We start from the raw sequence: 22076 nt of genomic DNA, 5'->3' as shown, positions 1-22076 counted from the left end.
AAAACTTAACATCATTTCTCTCTGCTTAAAATCCTTTAGTGAGGGAGTCGGGTGGTAGTGTAGCAGGTTAAGTGCATGTGGCGCAAAGCGCAAGGACCAGCATAAGGATTCCAGTTCGAGCCTCCGGCTCCCCACCTGCAGGAGAGTCACTTCACAGGTCTGCAGGTGTCTATCTTTCTCTCCCCCTCTCTGCCTTCCTCTCCTCTCTCCATTTCTCTCTGTCCTATCCAACAATGACAGCATCAATTAAACAACAAGGACAACAAAAGGGAATAAATAAATATTTTTTAAAAATCCTCTAGATTCATGGTTGTGGTCAGAATAAAAGTCCCTCCAGTGGCCTAGCAGCTGTATGTGCTCTGGCCTCCAGGTACCTTTAAGACCCTGGATTCTAATTTTTGCCTGAGCCCAATAGCTAATATGCAGATAAGATAAAAGTATTGTCTGGAAAGATGGTGTCAGAGTTGTGATCCAGACTAGAAAGCTGGATCAGAGCAGAGAGTAGCTCCCAAATATGGGAAAAGCATGTAAATACTGTTTATTGTAAACCCCATCAATCTAACCTAGAGCCCATGTCTATTCATATTTAACACAGGAGCCTATATAACTTCTGCATCCCAGAAGTTGAAAAACAAGATCAGAAGAGAAAACACAAGTAGAGCCTTAACTGGACTTGGTATATTACACCAAAGTAAAAGACTCTGGGGTGGGTGTGGGGGGAGAGTACAGGTCCAAAAAGGATGGCAGAGGACCTAGTGGGAGTTGTATCATTATGTGGAAAACTGAGAAATGTTATGCAAGTACAAACTACTGTATTTACTGTTGAATGTAAAACATTAATCCCCCAATAAAGAAAATTTTAAAAAATAGCTTCTGCATCCCTGTAGGTCTGCATTTGCATTCCATGGTCACAGCTAGGAACATTCTAGGCTGCACTCATTTCAGGACCAGTCTTCCTCAAGTGGCAAAGTATGTTGACTCAGCCTCCCTTTGGAGAGTGGGACAGTTTCTATCATTGTTCTACATTAAGGGCAAGGTCCTATAGAGACCCATAAGAGGGTTTATGATCTTGTTCCTGATGGAGATGACCAGGGATGGTGGACAGAGGGATCTGCTAGAGGTCTAGATCCAATAAATCTATGTGGGAACCCCAGTATTCCCTGACTAGGACCCTAGATGATGGGGTGGCCTGGTAGTGGCTGAAAGGGCCATCGTTAAAGTGTTCCAGTCTCTTGCCCTTATCCAGCTTTTGTAGTCCTTACTTTATCTGGCAGGGTTAGACTTAGAATGATTGAGGGAAGTGAGATAGGAAGAAGGTGAGGAGGGTGTCTAGGTCTAAGTAGAGACTATTTGATTAAGTACTTTATGGTGTCTTTTTTAGGTTTTTCTACTTGCTTGCTGCACATACTGAGTCTAAGTCTACTCACTGCAGATGATTGCACCCTTTTAGAGTATATTTTTTTCCCCCTAACTTATAGATGCCTGTGCACATTGTACTCTATCCCTTGGGCTCTGGTGTATATCTAGGTTCTGTAACTTTGTTAGGAAGTGTGCCACCCAAAACAGAGCTAAGGAGTTCTATGTGCTAGAAAAGATCTGGAGCTGGAGGGCTGACATCCTAGGTCTGGCAGCTCTGGACACAGTCCGAAGTGAAACAAGTAGAGGTGATTTGCATTGACTTGGTTGAGATGCAGCACCAAATGGTGTGGAACAAGAGAAGCATGAAGGCAAACAAGCACAGTCCCAAGGCTTCAGGAATGGGAGAAATACGAGTTTTACTGAGAATGAGGAAGGTTTCTTGCTGTCTTAGAGTTTAAGAAGGCAATAGATAACTGTTGTTACAACCAAGTTATTCAGGAACTTGGTTTACTAGGAAAATCCCATGGTTAGGCAAAAACTAGTAAAGTCATGGGTCCATTGGAATATACCTAATATAGACTTCTTAGCTTCTTCCAACATGAAGACCCCAAATCTCATCTGCCATATTTCTACTTTTGGGTTCCTATTAAACAATTTGTTCGGCTTTATATTTCAATGCTTTTCAGCCACCCAGTTGCAGATGTAACCATGACGCCAACCTGACTTCCCTGGGCTGACAACTTCACCAATGAGTCCTGGAACCCCACCTCCCCAGAGACCTAACCCCACTAGGGAAAGAGAAACAGGTTAGGGGTATGGATTGACCTATCAGTGTCCATGTCCAGTGGAGAAGGAATTACAAAAGCTAGACCTCCCACCTTCTGTATCCCATCAAGATCTTTGGTCCATACTCCCAGAGGGATATAAAATAGGGAAATTTCCAATGGAGGGGATGGGATATGGAACTCTGGTGGTGAGAGTTATATGGATTTGTACCCCTCTTATCCCACAATCTTGTCGATCATTATTAAATCACTAATAAGAATAAGAATAACCCTGGATTCTACTTCTCCCCTTACTCTCAACCACTGTGGCTTTCCTTGCCAGCTCCTGTCAGGCATATTTTCACCTCAAGACTTGTCCACTTGATATTCTCTTTGCCTGGAAACATCCCCCCCCCACACTCCACCCATTGAGCCTCAGGGTTTACTTCTTCACCTCCTTCAAATGCCATCTTCTCAGTGGTCTGTTTAAAAAGGAACCCGAAGCTCCTCTCTAACCTTGTTCTGTTACACAACTCGTTATAATTGCACTGTTTGCTGTAATGCTCATTCGTACCTACTGTCTGTCAGCTTCTGCTAGAATAGAAGTTCTCTGAAAGTAGGAACTGTGATCTGTTTTGTTTACAGCTGTATTCCCAGTACTTAACATAGTAGTTAAGGTCTGGCTGGCCCACCAGATATCTTTTTTCCTCCAGGGTTATTGCTGGGCTCGGTGCCTGCACCATGAATCCACCGTTCTGGGAGGCCATTTTTGCCCCTTTTGTTGCCCTTGTTGTTGTAGCCTCGTTTGTGGTTATTATTGTTGCCATTGTTGATGTTGTTCATTGTTGGATAGGACAGAGGAGGGGAAGACAGAGAAGGGGAGAGAAAGAGAGACAACTGCAGACCTGCTTCACCGCCTGTGAAGCGACTCCCCTGCAGGTGGGGAGCCAGGGGCTTGAACCGGGATCCTTAAGCCAGTCCTTGTACTTTGCACCACATGCGCTTAACCCACTGCGCCACTGCCCGACCCCCAGCCCACCAGATCTTTACTGAATGAATGATCAATAAAATAAGAAACTATCATTAATTGTGTCACTCACCATAAACTACATGCTATGATAAAAATAAGCATAACCAAAACAAAACAAATGCTATTACATCACAGCTGGCTACTACTGTCAACCAGAAATATCTACACTCAGGATTTGTTTGCTCTTAAGGGAATAGCTATTAAGAGGGGGGACAGATAACACACATATATACTATAAAAGGATCACTTACTAGCATTGCACTAATTGTCCTTTAATATAATCGAAAGAATCAAGAAGAGAATAATTCTCATATGGATCGTATATTATCTATTGCCTTGGCCACATGACATCTAAAATTAACCTACCTATTTAGGAGACACTTGCTTGTACAATATGTTTACCTCAGTTGTTTAGAATTGAAATTAAAATTCTGGAGCTCACTTGTGCTCCTACCTCACCTCTTTGCAAAACAAACAAAAAGCCCCCAAACCACCTCAGTTCTAATAGACTGCATGTCAATATCCAAATTCCTTTGGTTGACTCTTAAGTCCTTTCAGTAGTTACTTAATTTTTTCCCCCCTCCAGGGTTAATTCTGGGACTCGGTGCCTGCTCTACAAAGCCACTGTTCCTGGAGGCTATTTTTTCCCTTTTTGTTGCCCTTGTTTATCGTTGTTGTAGTTATTATTGTTGTTATTGCTATCATTGTTGTTGGATAGGACAGACAGAAATTGAGAGACATGGGGAAGACAGAGAGGGGGAGAGAAAGATAGACACCTTCAGACCTGCTTCACCACTTGTGAAGTGACCCCTCTGCAGGTGTGGAGCTGGGGGCTTGAAGCGGGATCCCTATGCCAGTCTGTGTGCTTTGTGCCATATGCTCTTAACCCGATGTACTACTGCCTGCCCCCCAGCTACCGAATTTTAATACACTTCTTTTTGTTTCTTTATTATTACTACATATGTATATTTTAATTTGTGATTTAACTGTGTCATATAAAATTACAAGAGTTCAGTGGTCCGGGAGGTGATGGAGTGGAAAAACCTTTGGATTCTCAAGCATGACATCCCAAGTTCAATCCCCAGCAGCATTGATGTCTGGTTCTTTCTCTCCTCCTGTCTTTCTCACTAATAAATAAATTAAAACCCTTTAAAAATAGCTTTAAAAAATTTCACAGGAGATCGCTTTCTCTCCTCTCCTATCCTCTCCCGGATCAACTAGGAATACCAAAGGAGACCACCCGGACCGAAACAAGACAGGACTAGAATGACCACAGGAACCCAGTAAATCACCCGTGAGTACAAACACGCGTGGCTGGTGACAGAGAGGAGAGAGGGGCCTAAGGAGAGATTAAGTGACTGCTCACAGTTCAACAGTTTGTCAGTGGAGACACCACCTCCAGTCTGCTCCACCAACAAGGGGACAGCTGAAGGGAGGAAAGGACTCCCCAGAGACTCACCAAGTGCAACTCTGAGTCTCCATTGCTACTACCCTCAGAATCTGGAGCAGCAACAGGGAGGGACACCAGGGCACAGAGATCTAACCGGGAAACTCAGGAGAAGACCTATACCTCTGTGGCATAGCTGAGGGGCTGTGAAAGTCTCTTTGCATAACCACTGGATTATCTCTGCCACACCCTGCTTTATTTCTTGGTCAGGAGTCAGTGATTAAACAAAGAAGCCTATTGACAGTTTAAAAGCCCTCAGGCTCCCATAGCCTACAGGGGGAAAAAAAAAAGGCTTTTACACCACTGAACTCCAACTCAGGGATTGAAAAAACTGTTAACTTATATAAAATGGTTAAAACAACAAGAAAAAATATTGGAGACTCGAACCAGGACAAGAGTCCAGCTAAAAGTCCTCCAGAGGGTGAAGCACAAAACAACGAGTTCAACATCCAAACATTAGCCAAGGAAATAATAACAGGAGTGAGTAAAGAATTTGAAAAAATTGTAATCAGAAATGCAGGAACAACAAATGAGAATATGGAAGAAAATTCTAATAATCTCATGGTTATTAGAGAGCTGAAAGCTGAAATCGCTGAGCTAAGAAGGCAACTAGCTGAACAAGCTAAAACAGTATCAGAGCAGGGCAACAAAATAGATGAACTCCAGAAAGCAGTAGAGGGCAGAGAGAATAGAATCAATGAGCTGAAGACAGAATTAGCAAGATTGAGGATGAATTAGAGACAACTAAAAAAGAAGTAAGAGATCTCAAAAAGAGATTAAGAGATGCTGAAAACAACAACAGAGTCCTATGGGATGACTTCAAAAGAAACAATATACGCATTATTGGCTTACCAGAGGAAGAAAGAGAAGGGGAGGAAGAAAGCATTCTCCAGGCCATAATAGCTGAAAATTTCTCTAGTCTCAACAACACCAAAGACATAAAGATTCAAGAAGCCCAGAGGGTCCCAAACAGAATTAACCCAGACCTAAAGACACCAAGACATGTCATACTTAGATTGGAAAGGAATAAGGATAAAGAAAGGATCCTCAAGGCTGCAAGAGAAAAACAAAGAGTCACCTACAAAGGAAAACCCATAAGATTAGCAGCAGACTTCTCCATACAAACACTACAGGCCAGAAGAGAATGGCAAGATATCTATCGAGTGCTCAATGAGAAAGGCTTTCAGCCAAGAATACTATATCCTGCTAGATTGTCATTCAGACTAGATGGAAGCATCAAAACCTTCTCAGACAAGCAACAGTTGAAGGAAGCAACCATCACCAAGCCTGCCTTGAAAGAAGTTCTGAAAGGTTTCCTATAAACAACCAGACCACCACAAATAGAACATATATCAAAACACTCTAAAACTCTACAAGAATGGCGTTAAAATATCTTCAATCTTTGATATCAATAAATGTGAATGGCCTGAATTCACCTATTAAAAGACACAGAGTAGGAAGATGGATCGAAAACACAACCCAACAATATGTTGTCTACAGGAAACTCACCTAACGTAACAAGACAAACACAGACTTAAAGTGAAAGGATGGAAAACTATCATTCAAGCCAATGGCCCACAAAAAAGGGCAGGAACAGCTATTCTCATATCTGACATGATAGACTTTAAAATAGATAAGATTAAAAAAGATAGGAATGGACACTACTTAATGCTCAGAGGATCAGTCAATCAAGAGGACTTAACAATTATTAATATCTATGCACCCAATGAGAAGCCATCTAAATACATCAAACTTCTACTGAAAGAGCTACAGCAATATATTAACAGTAACACAATCATAGTAGGGGACTTCAACACCCCACTATCTCAACTTGACAGATCATCCAGGAAGAAAATCAGTAAAGACATAAGGGAGCTAAATGAAGAGATAGATAACCTAGAACTATTGGACATTTTCAGAGTCATTCAGAGCAAGTTGTGGTATATATACACAATGGAATACTACTCAGCTGTAAAAAATGGTGACTTCACCGTTTTCAGCCGATCTTGGATGGACCTTGAAAAAATCATGTTGAGTGAAATAAGTCAGAAACAGAAAGATGAATATGGGATGATCTCACTCTCAGGCCGAAGTTGAAAAACAAGATTAGAAAAGAAAACACAAGTCGAACCTGAAATGGAATTGGAGTATCACACCAAAGCAAAAGACTCTGGGGTGGGTGGGTGGGTGGGGTGAATACAGGTCCATGATAAATGATGAATGAAATAGTGGGGGTTGTATTGTTAAATGGGAATCTGGGGAATGTTATGCATGTAAAAAAAAAAAAAAGAAGAAGTAGAAACGCAAAGCAGAAATTGACTGAGTTTGGAGTATGGCACCAAAGTAAGAAAGCAGAGGTACACTAGAGTTTGCAGTGAGTACCTCCCTAATACTTCCTCTCCACTTTTCCAAGCTTTGGGTCCATGATTGCTCAACAATTTGTTTGGCTTTGTATGTTAACTCTCTTTTCAGTCACCAGGTTCCTGGTATCATCAGGATGCCGGCCAGACTTCCCTGGATTGAAGACACCACCAATGTGTCCTGGAGCTCAGCTTCCCCAGAGACCCATCCTACTAGGGAAAGAGAGAGGCAGACTGGGAGTATGGACCGACCAGTCAACGCCCATGTTCAGCGAGGAAGCAATTACAGAAGCCAGACCTTCTACCTTCTGCAACCCTCAATGACCCTGGGTCCATGCTCCCAGAGGGATAGAGAATGGGAAAGCTATTGGGGGAGGGGGTGGGATATGGAGATTGGGCGGTGGGAATTGTGTGGAGTTGTACCCCTCCTACCCTATGGTTTTGTTAATTAATCCTTTCTTAAATAAAAAAAATAAAAAAAAATTTCACAGGTTATACAGGCTCTGGTGCTAAATATAAAGATATAGATGGGCTCTGGATTGGGTGGATGGAAGTAAATAGTTAATTTCATCCACAGAATTTTTTCAAGAATAGGAGCTACTCACTGCCCTAATCCAACTTGCTAGCCCTTTTCTCTACTCTGACACCATTTTCTCAGAAAATATTTTTATCCAACTTCATGCTAGCTATCAAACTCAAGCAAAAACTACCATAGTTGTGGGCCTCTAGTAACATGCCTAAATTGGACTTCTAAGATTTCTTCCACCCTAAGATCCCTAATCTCATCTGCTCTGTTCCTACTTTTTGGTTTCTGTTCATTTACCCATTTTGTCTCACTTTATGTCCTGCCGTCTTCCAGACTTCAAGTTGAAAATACAATCTTGATTCCATCCTGACTTCTCTAGACTGATGACATTACCAATGTGTCCTAGAACCTCGCCTCTCCAGAGCTCGACCCCACTAGGAAAAGATAGAAACAGGCTGGGCATATGGATCGACGTGCTTAAGTCCATGTCCAGTGGAGAAGTAATTACAGAAGCTCAACCTCCTACCTTCTCCACCCCCAAAACAATCTTGATCTATACTCCCAGTGGGGGAGAAGTGATAGGAGGAAGAGGATAAGAGGGCTCTGAACTCCAGCTCCATCAGGACTCCCAGAAGAGGAAAAAAGAGAGAAACATTTGGATGTAGTAATAGGGTTATGAGTGGCTTGGGGTGGGGGGAGGCTTGAACCTGGAAGAAAAAAGGGGAAACTATGTTCAAATCTAGACAGATAGTTGTAGAGATGGTAGTTAACACATTTCTGCAATCTTGGGAGAACTGTAGTGGTTTGTAATGGAGGGATTTGGGATTCAGAACTCTAGTCGTAAAAATAGTGTGGAACTATACCCCTGTTGACATATAATTTTATAAATCAATATTAAATCACTAATAAAAAATATTTCAGGAGTATTTACTTCAAAGATGTAGTTGAAAACTCAACCCCATCGGCCTGGAAACTAAAGAAAAAAAATAAGCAGATGGGATTATAGCAGATTTAAAAAAAAATCAAAAACTTCTGCACATCAAAAGAAAATGCCCTAAAAATAAAAAGGCAACTAGCCGCTGGGGGGAAGATATCTATTTGCACATCATACATCTGCCAAGAGATTAATATCAAAAGTTTACAAAGAAATCGAAGAATTCAACAACAAACAAGTAACCCAATGTGCTTCTTAAACTTGATTCCATGTGTATTCCCAAGATTCCCAGTGTTTTCTCAAAGCAAATGAACTTGTTTCAGCCTCCGGGCCTTTGTTCCTATAGAATCACAAGCTCTCCCTGTCCTCTGCACTTCTTGTGTGGGTGGCTTCTGCGGAGGGCTTGCTTCTGTCTCTTTGAATAGGTCTTCCTTTGAGCTCATACATTTCATGAATCTAACAGCTTCCACCATTAAAGCCCATCTTTCCCCTTCCTTCTGTCATCTTCTTGTTTATTCATTTCTTTATTCACCCATCAGATGCTTTATTGGGTAGAGTGTGCTGGACATGAAAACACGATAAGACACATTGTCTTCCTCTAGGAAACTCATGGTTTTGTGGGAAAAGGGGATAAAGTGTAAAGATGGCTCCCAGAATACAACTGCTCTTGGATCCAGAACTGTTCCGATGCTCATTTATATCCTAGGGGAGATAATGACTCAGCGATTAGGGATCTAAGCAGCTGGGTCAGGGATATGTCATCGGTACAGAGGTAAAGTCACATCAGGCAGGGACTGGCTGCTCACCTATCTGACAAAAGGGAACTAAATTTTGATGCTTCAAGATTTAGGTATTGGAAAAAAATGGAAACGAGAAAAGGAGAAGCCTACAAAGTGGAAGACAACTGGGAGAATACAGTGTCCCAGAAGTCAGGTAAAAATATATCCCAGAGAGAAGGGAATGTTTGGCTAAGTTCAAATGCTGCAGAGAGGCCAAGTACAAGGAGGCCAAAGAACTGGCAATTGCATCTGGCAACTGGTGACCTTGACAAGAGCATCTGGAGTAGATGCTGACATGGAAAGCCTATTTGGAGGGTGGTCAGCAAAGAAAGGAAAGAGAGAAATAGGAGATGGCGAGTAAAAAGTGCTCTTTCAAGTAGTTCTACTATAATGGGAAAGAAACACGAGTAATGTGAGACAGATCAAGCATTTTTGCAAGTTAAGAGGAACAATCCTACATGTTAATGTCAGTGACCTGGCAGAGAGGGAGAAATGATTCTACCAGACAATGGCGAGAACTACAGGCTTCACGTCCTTGACTGATGAGCATGAATAACATCTAGCTCACATGGGAAGGGATTGCTTCTAGTTAGGTCAAGGGCAGTTTCTCTTTGGTCCTTGGTAACAAAAGGGAGGGTGGGGGCACTGTAATTCATCAAATTTAAGTTGCCGTCAAATGTAAGACAGCTACCTCAGAGAGGATAAGAGATGCCAATTACACTATTGATTATGAAAAACGCTCCATTGTCCAAGATTGTATTTAGCAAAGAAGTCTCTTGGTATTGGTAAAACATGGTGAGTGTGTGAACACTCATGCTGGTAGCTGGGTAGTTTTTTTGTTTGTTTGTTTTTGTTTTAGGGAGTTGGGGACAGACTGTGAAGATCTCTTCCCTTTTTAATATTTTACTTATTTATTTTAATGAGAGAGAGAGAGAAAGATACACACAGAGAAAAACCAGAGCTCTGCGCAGCTCTGACTAATGGTGGTGCTGGGGATTGAACCTGGCACCTCAGAGTCTCAGGCATGAGACACTTTTGCATAACCATTATGCTGTCTCCCAAGCCCTAAGATCTTTTTTTAATACTTCAATTTTCTCAGTCATACAGGAAGAATGTCAGTTTGTTGGCAAATACTGGCAGCAGTGACCACGGACGTACTTGCACATGAGCTGCCATCTGACAAGCCCCCATCCCTTCCAGCTGTACTTTTCCTTGCCAGTTTCCAGTCCTGGCAGAACCCCATCTCTGGCCTTTTCTGCATCTGCCAGCTAAGCCTGTCAGAGACACTGGCCAGTGATGCTTGAAATCCATGGCCACAAAGCCCAAGAGGGCACTCAGCACTGCTGGATCCTGTGATAATTTAAAGTAGGCTGACTTTCCCAGTTGAGACAACTGTGTCTCGTTCATATTCTGTCTTCCCCTCTCTTATATCTTTCTTAATGGATGATGTCACTTCAGGCTTCATTCAGAAGACCAGAGCCTTCATACACAAGAGCATTCATCTTCTACCATGAAACCCACAAGCCCAGGCATGAGTGTTTGCCTTCTGACACCCACTGACGCCAAGCCCTCTGTGATTCTCTGCACGGACTCAGTGATGCCTCCTTGGCTTGTTTAGACCCACTCTCCCCTCCCCTCGTTACACTATGATATACCAGCAGGTCTCCAAGCCCGTGGGCTCCAGTGAGGATCATTGTGGAGCAGAAGCAAAAGACACAGGGACTGCCAGCACCTCTCCCCCTTCAACAGCCCCAATCATCTTGCCACATCTTCATGCCATCATCATGCCATCTCTTCTTGAGCAACCTCAAATCCAAAGCCAGAAGTGGGGTCAGGATCCCCCAGTTTGGGGATCACTTGAGGGGTGTATATCCACTGTTCTTCTCCATGGCCCCACCTCTGGCCTACAAGCAGATGAGGCCCTGCCTTTCCCTCAACCAAACAGGCAACTCTCTGTGTAAGCTCTACGTGTTCACTCAGCTCCTCGGATGCCTTTTCTCATGGATCCTCAAAACAGTGCTGTGAAACCACAGTTGATTCCATTCACTTGAACAAAAGTGGCAGAGCTGGTGCTTCAGAATCCAGACTCTGAGTGTCAGAGCTTGACTTCGGGCCCCACCACGTACTGTTCTCTGTGTGTTCTTGGGAAGGTTACTGAATTTCTCTGTGCCTGATTTTTCTCACCTATTAACTGGACCTACTTTTTAAAGTTATTATGGGAAACAAATGAGTTGAAATAAGTGAAAAAAAGAAAAGAAAGAAACTTAATAAGTGCCTTGCACACACAGTAGGTATTGTTAGATATACAAACTGATATGGACTGAACTATGCCTCCACCAGATTCACATGTTGAAGCATTACCCCCTAACATCTCAGAATTTGAATATATTTAGAGACGTTTGAAAAGGCAGATCAGTGGGCTGGGGAGACAGCATAGTGATTCTCCAAAAGACTTTTATACTGGAGGCTCCAGGGTCCCAAGATCAATCCCCAGGGGAGCACACAGTGAAAAGACCACATGAAGGTCCATCAAGAATGGAGCTAATGGAGAGAAAGGCCGAGGAGAAAGCAAACACCTTCAGAACTAAGAAAATCAATCTTTAGCTTAAGCCAACCAGTCTAGGCACTTTGACATGGTAACCCTAGCAAATAAATACATAAATGTATAAAGTATTCCTGAGTATCAAAGGTACCCAGTGTAAAATGGGCATATCTGTTGGCTCCACCATGCTCTTTTGATCCTCAAACACTTTCTGATAGAAATGAGAAAGTTTCTCGTTGAGGACTGTTTTATTTTGGTTCATTTAGCAATGCCATGTTGTTGCTGCTCCCTCCCCCACCCCATAATGGACTTAATAAAGTTGAAGTCACTATGCATGACAAGGTCCCTGTCCAAGGCTTTAGTGGCTGTGTACTTCTTGTGCTTGGAGTCTCAATTTTGAGATGCTGGAAGAATGTTGGACTCATCAAAAGAGCACCCGTTCTTGCTCTAAGCATGCCACCTATGAACTGTATGACCTTGAGCAAACCACTTATCCAGCCAAGCCTCTGTTTAGCTATTTGAAGAAAATGCAAGGATTTAATTAACATGTTCTAAGTGTTGGGAAGCATGCTTTTGAATTTTATAAGAAAATTTAAGTGGTTCTATTACCATACCTCTTTTACAAATGAGAACACTGTGGCTTTAAAAAGGAATTCAACTTGTCCACAATACACAGTAGCTGGGGTCCTATCTATTTTGCTGCTCTAAATCTATATTTTAGAACTTCCTATGAACATAGGTGTGTGTGTGTACATGTCATATAGGCTGCATAAATTTGCATAGCTGAGAAAACATGACTAACATACCACTAAAGCAGAACAGGATATGAATAACTATAATGAAATTCAAAGAAAAGTGGCATGGGGAAAGATAAAGGGGAAGAATGGTGTGGAGAGTGTATGCTAAGTTGGAAGGCTGCAGGGGCAAGGGTATGGAGTTGAGAATGAAGTTGGCATGCTCAGGGCCCAAAGAAGATTGTGAGAACAACAGCAACAACAACAAATCAAGGTGAGTGTCTGGGACAGCCTGATGTCTAACCACCCCAGGAAGAGGTCATAATCAGTTCTGGCATGGGGGGTGGGGGTGAGATGGTATGTGTCCAGGTTTATTGCCATTATCATCTTCTCCAGCTGTTTTTAAACACCAAGTATATACCAAGTACTCATCTAAGCACTCTATATGTATTATTTCACACATTGTCTCAGCAACTCTCTGAGTTAAGTCCCATTATTACCTCCAATTTACAGATGGGAAAATTAGGTCCAAGGAGGTGAAAGATCTGACTCATGATCATCCAATTAGGATGTGGCCAATCTAGGACTTAAAACTATATGTGACTCCATAGTCCATGATCTTAACCCCCTGGGAGATTCTCTGAGATCTTTGAAACAAATGATACCAGGACTGAAGAGATGAAATGCCCATCAACACCAGAAGGAGTACCCACCCTCATTCTCTAGCTTCCTTTTCTCCAGCTCAGCCTCGATCTGGTCCAGCACCATGGCCAGCTCCCCAAGGATCTTCTTCAGGTAGCTCACGTCATCATGCTCCAGAATCTTGGCCTAAGGACAGGCGACACACAGGAGTCAGAGAAGCTGAGCTTGATCTCAACACATCCAGCATCACCAAGGATGGAAGGAACAGCCTCCCAATATTTCTTCAAATTTCCAGAATGTCCCACTGTTACAAAGCTCTCACATCTGGTGCTCACAGCAATCCTATAACATTGACTTGTTGCCAGAACCTTTTCCAAGTGCTTGTCCTCATATATACAATGTTGTGAAGGTGGACTGATTGGAGCACAGAGCAACCTTTTCTCCAGGGAATTAATTGCTTCCAAGTAATGAGGATCTGCCCCCCAAAACTTGGATGGTTAATCCAACTCCCCATCAGGTAATCTGTAGCCAGTAACTAGCTGATGTAGAGGTATAAAAGGCTGGTCATTGTTTGAAGTCAATTGACTGTGTGAAACTTATGCTTCAGAATTCCCAATGGGATTGATTGAAATTGGTTCTCCTCCACCACCCTTCGATATTCTTTTTTTTTTTTTTTACTGGGTTCTCAGTGCATTCCCTCAATACGTCACTTACCCCAAAACCTCTATCTAAGACTCTGTATTTAGGAACACCACCTAAACCACGGCAAAACTGATACTCTAGGGGGACGGCAGCTTGCCCAAGATCAAATAGTAAGTGGAGACAGGATGGGAAAAGTATGTTAGTGGTTTTTCCATTTCATGTCATCAACCAATTCTCTACTTAGAAGCAGTCTCTCCTAGTTGTTCTTTCCCATGGAAAAGATGGTGGTGAAGAAGGAGCAGAAGCACTCACCATGAGCTTCTTTTGTTTAGAAAGGTAGGGCTCAGAGAGCTGAGGTTCCCCTTCGTGGTCCAGTTTCATGAGGTCAGTGGTGGCATTGGCTAAATGTCCTGCAGAAGAGAGTTAGAATAGCACTGCCCTTGCCGCTCCTGCCCATCTGCCACACAACTCAATGCAGGTCCTGTTCAAACACTGGTCTACAAAATGACCATCTCTATGGTCAATACTGAGTAGGCACTATAGTCTGGGACACAGTGCTGGAAGACACATCATTCTGCACTAGGCTCAGTAGTAGAGACAGACACATAAAGAAATTTCTGTGACACAGTGTGGTCAATGTCAAATGAGTGAACAGGAAGCTGGGGACTCAGAGGGCCACCTACCCAGGGAATAAGGCATCAAGAAACCTCACCAATGAGGACATCCTTTGATGGCAAATAGAAGTTTGCTAGAAACAGATACAACTCTAAACTCAAACAAGAGCTCCACCCCTTTCTGTACTAAAAGAAACGGGTGGGGCTGGGTGGTGGTGCACCTGGTTGAGCTCACATGTTACAGTGCACAAGGACTGGGGTTCAAGCCTCTGGTCCCCATTTGCAGGGGGAAAGCTTTGCATGCGGAGAAGTGGGGCTGCAGGTGTCTCTCTGTCTCTCTCCCTCTCTATCTTCCCCTTCCCTCTTGATTGCTGTCTGTCTCTATCCAATAAAGATAATAAAAAAATTAATATATTAAAAAAAAGAAACTGGTGTCACACAAGAAAAGTTTGTTAATGAAAAACAAACAAACTACAAGAGGCCTTTGGTGTCTCAAAGCTTCCACTTTCATGGGCAACTTCTTTGGAGATTTGGGTCACAATGACCCATTGATATTAGAGAGAAAGAAAGGAAGGGAGGAAGGGAGGAAGGAAGGAAGGAAGGAAGGAAGGAAGAAAGAAAGAAAGAAAGAAAGAAAGAAAGAAAGAAAGAAAGAAAGAAAGAAAGAAAGAAAGAAAGATGGTCCGGAAGGTGGCGCAGTGGATAAAGCATTGGACTCTCAAGCATGAGGTCCGGAGTTTGATCCCTGGCTGCACATGTACCAGCGTGATGTTTGATTCTTTCTCTCTCTCTCTCTTCATATCCCTCTCAATGATAAATAAATAAATTTTTTAAAAAAGTAAAAAGAAAGAGAAGCAAGACATTAATCCCCCAATAAAGAAAATTTTAAAAAAGAACATGAACAAGAAAAAAGAAAGAAAGAAAGAAAGAAAGAAAGAAAGAAAGAAAGAAAGAAAGAAAGAAGAAAGGAGCCTGACCTTTTAAAAAATATTTAAAATGGAGACTGGGTGATAGTGCATTAGATTAAGCGCACATAATGTGAAGCTCAAGGATCTCAGTTCGAATCCCTGGCTCCCACCTACAGGGGGTCACTTTGCAGGTGGTGAAGCATGTCTGCATGTGTCTATCTTTCTTCCCCCTCCCCATCTTCCCCTCCTCTCTAAATTTCTCTCTCTCCTATACAGCAGCAACAACAGCAAGAACAATAACAACAATGGGGAAAAAAAGATGGCTTCCAGGAGTAGTGGATCTGTAGTGCAGGCGCTTAGCCCCAGCGATAACCCTGGAGGCAAAACAAACAAGGGTCTGAGCAGTGGCACACCCGGTTGAGCACACATGTTACCAAGCACAAGGACCAGGGTGTAAACCCCCAACCCCCACCTGGAGGGGGGAGATAGCTTCATAAGTGGTGAGGCAGTGCTGCAGGTGTCTCTTTCTCTCTCTCTTTTTATTTCCCCTTTCCTCTCAATTTCTCTCTGTCCTATAAAAACGACAATAACAAAATTAAATTAAAAACCGAGTATCAGGGAGTCAGGCGGTAGCACAGTGGGATAAGTGCACGTGATGCAAAGCACAAGGACCGGCGTAAGGAACCCGGTTCGAGCCCCCAGCTCCCCACCTGCAGGGGAGTCGCTTCACAAGTGGTGAAGCAGGTCTGCAGGTGTCTGTCTTTCTCTCTCCCTCTCTGTCTTCCCCATCTCTCTCCATTTCTCTCTGTCCTATCCAACAATGATGACATCAATAACAACAACAATAATAACTACAACAATAAAACAACAAGGGCAACAAAAGGGAATAAATAAATAAATAAATAAATAAATAAATAAACAAATGAGTGCCTGAAACAGTGGATTTGTTGTGCAGACACCAAGCTCCAGCAATTATCCTGGTGGCAAATCAATCAATAAAAAAAATAAAATATAATAAATTAAAAATTCCCAAAAGGCAAGGGTGGTAGAAAGTGGGTTACTGATGGAATTTAAGTCATCTCCTTAAGAACCATCCTCAGTAGGAGAGAGGAAGTGTCCTGTAATCTAACTGTGAGATTCTTTGATTTCAAAAGTCTGTGCACTGTGTTTATAGGAAGCAGAGGAACTTGAAGATCATGATGTTTATCTCAACTGGGGTCTGTCTTGACTGGGGTGAGATTTCCAAGGGATTCTTGGTTCCTAAATCTGGGACTTGGTGAGTCAAGTGTGTGGCCGTGCTCCAGTTCTGCTCTTCCCTGTCTCCTGTGGCCCAGTTCCATCTCGACACCGAATTGGTTCCTAGTACTCACGATGACCCCACAGACCTCATCTTTCCTGATCCTCTAGCCCCCGCCCCCTGCATTCTGAGCTAATTGCATCATTTCTTCCCCACTCTTAGCCAAGCTAGATTGCTCAGGACCCACCTTCTTCCACATACCATGCTAATCCCTGTTGGTCCTTCCTCTTTAATCTCTCTCCTTCTAGCTCTCTGATTTTTAGTCTGGACATTCATGAATCTCTTGCTGGGGTGATTGTGACCCAACCTTGTCCCTCACACTCTCTCCTCCCAGCCCCTTCTTCTATTATTCTATTAAAGAGATCTTCCTCCAACACTTGAACATGCAGCTCCTGGCTTATCCTTGAGCTCTCATCATCCTCAGATAATGTCTAAGTCCCCTAAATTATCTCTAGAGACCCAGCAGGGCCCATCACCTTTCCACTCAACAATTTCATCATTCACTGAGTTCCCTCAACTGTCTTTGTCCAGATGGTGGTATCTTTGTCACCCACTCCCCTGAATATGCTAGATTATTCTAAATACAGGTCTTTGTTCACATTACTTCTTCTGCCTGGAATAAACACACACACACACACACACACACACACTCACTCACTCACTCACTCACACACACACTGCTCTGGAAACTTCTTTCCAGCTCAAGTTCACTTCCACTGTGAAAGGGGCTGGCCTTGAGAGTGATGGAGTCATCATTATTAAGGTACCAAGACCCAGCAAACTCCTAGTGGTAATAAAAATAAACAAACAAATAGAAATACATTAGTGGTAGTATATTAGATGAGAAATTAATTTACCCTTCATTTTTTTCTACTCATTCACATATCTTAGAGAACCTTTTATCTGTTTCATATATTTTAATTATTTTTTATTGGAAAGAGACTGCCAGAAATCAAGAGGGGAGACAGAGGGAGAAACACCTCAGCACTGTTTTCCGCTTGCAAAGCTTTCCCCCTGCAGATGGTGAACAGGGGGCTCAAATCAGGGTGCACTGCCACCTGGCTCAGTCTCATATATTTTTTAATAGTTTGACAGTGTTTCATGATACAGAAAGTAAAATGATTGATCTATTTCTCAACTCACAGACAGTTGAGTTATTTCCAAACTCTTGTTATTGCCACCTCTTCTACAATGAGTGTCCTGGTACATGTTTCTTACTGCAAATATCCTAGAGTAAGCGCAGAATATTCTCTTAGATGTGACCTTTTGTGTTTGATAGAGAGTGCCAGACTGCCCTCCTGAGAAATTGTCTAGAACCACTAAGAGGTTGTACTTAGTCTCCCATGGTAATTATCTGGCCACTTGTCTTTCAGCTTTCACATAACTGTGGCCTTGGGATGGTAGAAACTGTCCTCATCTCCCTGCCCAAGGTCTGGGTCACAAGAAACCTCGTAAATGTTGCTGACTAAGTAGGGACTGGAGAGTGTTGCTAAATGCAGAGTCACATTCACAGACTCTAAACGGAAGAGACTGAGCTCCACAGCCTGCATTCTTCCTCACCTTCAAACATCAGCCTTATTCCTGAGGGGAAGGAAGTGACTGTTTACTGAGTGCCCACTGCCTACTTACAAGTGTCATGCTTACAGCTCAGAAGGTGGCACAGTGGATAAGGTGTTGGACTTCCAAGTATGAGATCCTGAGTTTGATCGCCCCCAGCATTACACATGCCACAGTGATGCTCTGGTTCTCTCTTTATTTCTCTCTCTCAAAAATAAATAAGTGAGGGGCTTGGCAGTAGCACAGCAGGTTAAGTGCACATAGTGCAAAGTGCACGGACTGGTGTAAGGGTCCTGGTTCCAGCCCCCGGTTCCCTACCTGCGGGGGGTCACTTCACAAGCCATGAAGCAGGTCTGCAGGTGTCTATCTTTCTCTCCCCCTCTATGTCTTCCCCTCCTCTCTCCATTTCTCTCTGTCCTATCCAACAATAGCAGCAGCAATAATAACAACAAGGGCTACAACAGGGGCAACAAAATGGGAAAAAAATGACCTCCAGGAGCAGTGGATTCGTAGTACAGGCACCAAGCCCCAGAGATAACCCTAGAGGCAAACTAAATAAGTAAATAAAAGTAAATAAAATAAATCTACAAAAGAAAAAAAAGGTATTGTCATGAGACTCTGTGGTATCTGCACAGAGCCTGGACTAAAGTCTATAAATAGTTGCTGGTGTATTTATTACCTCAATTAACCCCCAGTCACTGGGTGTTGGAAAGGAAAGGAAAAACCAGGCCACAAGTGTATCTGAGATGGCTGTTAGGACAATATGTGGGTGACTCTTACATCAGAAAGCAGAGACCCCACTGGGAGGTCAGGGCATACCTGAGCAGCTGTCCAACCCTGGGCTGCTTACAACAGCGCTGCCATTCCTGAATCACCATAGACAAGACAAGTCCCCCAGCTCCCCATGAACAAGACACACCTATGGAGGACAGCAAGACAAGAGTGGGAAACATGTGGTCCGGGAGGTGGTGTAGTGGATAAAGCATTGGACTCTCAAGCATGAGGTCCTGAGTTCAATCCCCAGCAGCACGTGTACCAGAGTGATGTTTGGTTCTTTCTCTCTCTCCTCCTATCTTAATAAGAAATAAAATCTTGAAAAAGAAAAAAGAGTGGGAAACAGGAGAAGGGGGTGAGACAAAAGCTGCCAAAGAGGAGGAGAGAGAAAGCAGAAGAGCAAGGAAAAGGAGGAGGAGGAGGAGGATGGTAGGAGTATGAAAGAGGAAGGAGGAGAAGGGTGGGAGTGTGAAAGACAGGAGTGAAACAGAGCTATAGGCAACCAGAATGAGAGGTTGAGATCTACCACTGGGGTGGGGGTGGGGCAGGTAGAGCATCTGGTGGAGTGCAAAGACCCCAGTTCAAGCTGGGGGGAAGCTTCCAGAGTGGTGGCACTGTGCTGCAGGTGTCTCTCTTTTTTCCCCTCTATCTTCCCCATACTTCTCTGTTTTTTGTTTTGTTTTTAATTTTTTTTTTTTATTATCTTTATTTGTTGGATAGAGACAGTCAGAAATTGAGAGGGAGGGAGTTCAGCGGTAGCACAGCGGGTTAAGCACACGTGGCGCAAAGCGCAAGGACCAGCATAAGGATGCCCGTTCCAGACCCCCGGCTCCCCACCTGCAGGGGAGTCGATTCACAAGCAGTGAAGCAGGTCTCCAGATGTCTGTCTTTCTCCCCCCGCCTCCCCCCCCCCCGTCTTCCCCTCCTCTCTCCATTTCTCTCTGTCTTATTCAACAACAATGACAACAATAGTAACTACATCAATAAAAAGAAACAAGGGCAGCAAAAGGGAATAAATATTTTAAAAAAAAGAAATTTAAAGGGAAAGGGTAAATAGAAAGGAAGAGAGACAGAGAGACACATGCAGCCCTGCTTCACCACTAGCAAAGCTTTCTCCCTGCAGGTGGGGAAGGAGGGCTTTAACAGGGGTCGTTGCATATTGTAATATGTGCGCTCAACCAGGTACACCAACACCCAGCCCCCTCATCCCTCTCAATCTCTACGAAATAAATAAATATATAGGTAATAAAATATTTAAAAAAAATTTAAACAGAGAGAGAGAGAGAGAGAGAGGGCCAAGTGATAGTACACCTGGTTGATACTACATGTTACCACACACAAGGACTCAGGTTCAAGCCCCCAGTTCCCACCTTCAGGGGTGAAGCTTCACAAGTGGTAAAGTGTTGTTAAAATTCTTAAGCTCGCCAGACTTCCCTGGATTGAAGACCCCACCAATGTGTCCTGGAGCTCAGCTTCCCCAGAGCCCCACCCTACTAGGGAAAGAGAGAGGCAGACTGGGAGTACGGACCGACCAGTCAACGCCCATGTTCAGCGGGGAAGCAATTACAGAAGCCAGACCTTCTACCTTCTGCAACCCTCAATGACCCTGGGTCCATGCTCCCAGAGGGATAGAGAATAGGAAAGCTATCAGGGGAGGGGGTGGGATATGGAGACTGGGCGGTGGGAATTGTGTGGAGTTGTACCCCTCCTACCCTATGGTTTTGTTAATTAATCCTTTCTTAAATAAAAAAAAAATTAAAAAAAAAATTCTTAAGCTCTAGCCGGGCGGGTTAGCTTCACGGGCGGGTAACAGAGACGCGGAGACAACGGCTGGACAGGGAAGCTGTATTTCTTTATTCAGGAACCACGATTCATAAACTAAGACAAACTAATCACCAAACAGAACTCTGCTGTCTCTTTGTGGCACGCGCAAGCACTCTCTCTCTGCAACTCAGAAACTCTCTAACTCTGCAACTCTTCCACTGTGGAACTCTCTCTTACTCTGTAACTCTGAAACTCTCCAACTCTAACTCTGGAATAAAGAAATACAGCTTCCCTGCCCAGCCGTTGTCTCCGCGTCTCTGTTACCCGCCCGTGAAACTAACCCGCCCGGCTAGAGCTTAAGAATTTTAACAACATTCCAACTTCTACAACCCACAATGACCCTGGGTCCATGCTCCCAGAGGGATAGAGAATGGGAAAGCTATCAGGGGAGGGGGTGGGATATGGAGAATGGGTGGTGGGAATTGTGTGGAATTGTACCCCTCCTACCCTATGGTTTTGTTAATACTTTCTTAAATAAAAAAAAAATCTCAACATAAAAAAAAAAAAGAATTTTAACAACAGTAAAGCAGTGCTGCAGGTATCTTTATCTCACCCTCTCTGTCTCCCCCTTCCATCCCAGTATCTCTGTCTCCATCCAAGAAAGTAAAAATTTAAGAGAGAGACAGAGATCTACCTCTGTAGATGAGGAGAGGAATGAGAGACAACAGTAAGGGGAAGAGGAAGAGGAGGATGGCTCCCCTCTGAAAAGGAGGAAGAGGACGGCAAAGAAGAGGGCTCTGGAGGGGCCTGGCTGGCCAGCACTCACTGCGGATCTCGGCCGTGGCGTACTTGGGGATCATGGAGTCGGTGGTCAGCTCGGGGTGCAGGATGCAGCCGTGCGTGTAGGCGTCCATGGGCAGCGCGTCTAGCAGCTCCCGGTACTGCAGCACCCGCGCGTGCTGAGGGCTTCCGGCCTCCGGCATCAGGGCCACCACTTGCTCTGCGGGGCAAGGGGAGGCGAGTGGGGGGGTTCTGCCGGGGGCGTGGGGCCCATTTCAGCTGCCTGCCCTCAGGTCTCCCTGAGAGAGATGTTCCTCCATCCCCTCCTCCCCCCAAGTATTCTGGGTTTGGGACAGTCAGGGCCCAGAGGCCTGAGCTCACCCCTTCCTGGGATCTTGAGAGAAAGCATCTGCCCACCTGACAGGGGGCGCTAGTGGCCCTGCCTGCTCATTCATCCTCCTCCTCTTCCTCACTTAACCTTTTCCCAAATGAACCCTGGGGTGAGGGTGGGTTGGTGAAGGATTCCTCTCAACTCAAGGCTTGTTTACTGACTTCCAGAGAAAATAGAAACCTGGATGCTGAGAAACAGAACTCTCCTTTATTTTGATTTTAGTTTTATCATT

The 22076-nt window shown here is 43.8% G+C and overlaps 1 protein-coding gene across 1 annotated transcript in view; it reads right to left on the bottom strand.

Moving 5' to 3' along the window:
• Positions 1 to 22076, bottom strand: part of GDAP1L1 (ganglioside induced differentiation associated protein 1 like 1) — a 36523-nt gene that overhangs the window by 2585 nt on the left and 11862 nt on the right. The window contains exons 3-5 of the mRNA XM_007530884.3: positions 21500 to 21673; positions 14072 to 14169; positions 13189 to 13303 (exon numbers count right to left, since the gene is read on the bottom strand). Coding sequence (XP_007530946.2) covers positions 13189 to 13303; positions 14072 to 14169; positions 21500 to 21673 — 387 coding nt within the window. The remainder of the gene's footprint in view (positions 1 to 13188; positions 13304 to 14071; positions 14170 to 21499; positions 21674 to 22076) is intronic.

Source organism: Erinaceus europaeus, chromosome 1 (genome assembly GCF_950295315.1).
Source record: "Erinaceus europaeus chromosome 1, mEriEur2.1, whole genome shotgun sequence".
In the NCBI taxonomy this organism is placed as follows: Eukaryota; Metazoa; Chordata; class Mammalia; order Eulipotyphla; family Erinaceidae; genus Erinaceus; species Erinaceus europaeus.
This window is presented reverse-complemented; position numbering and strand designations above follow the sequence as displayed.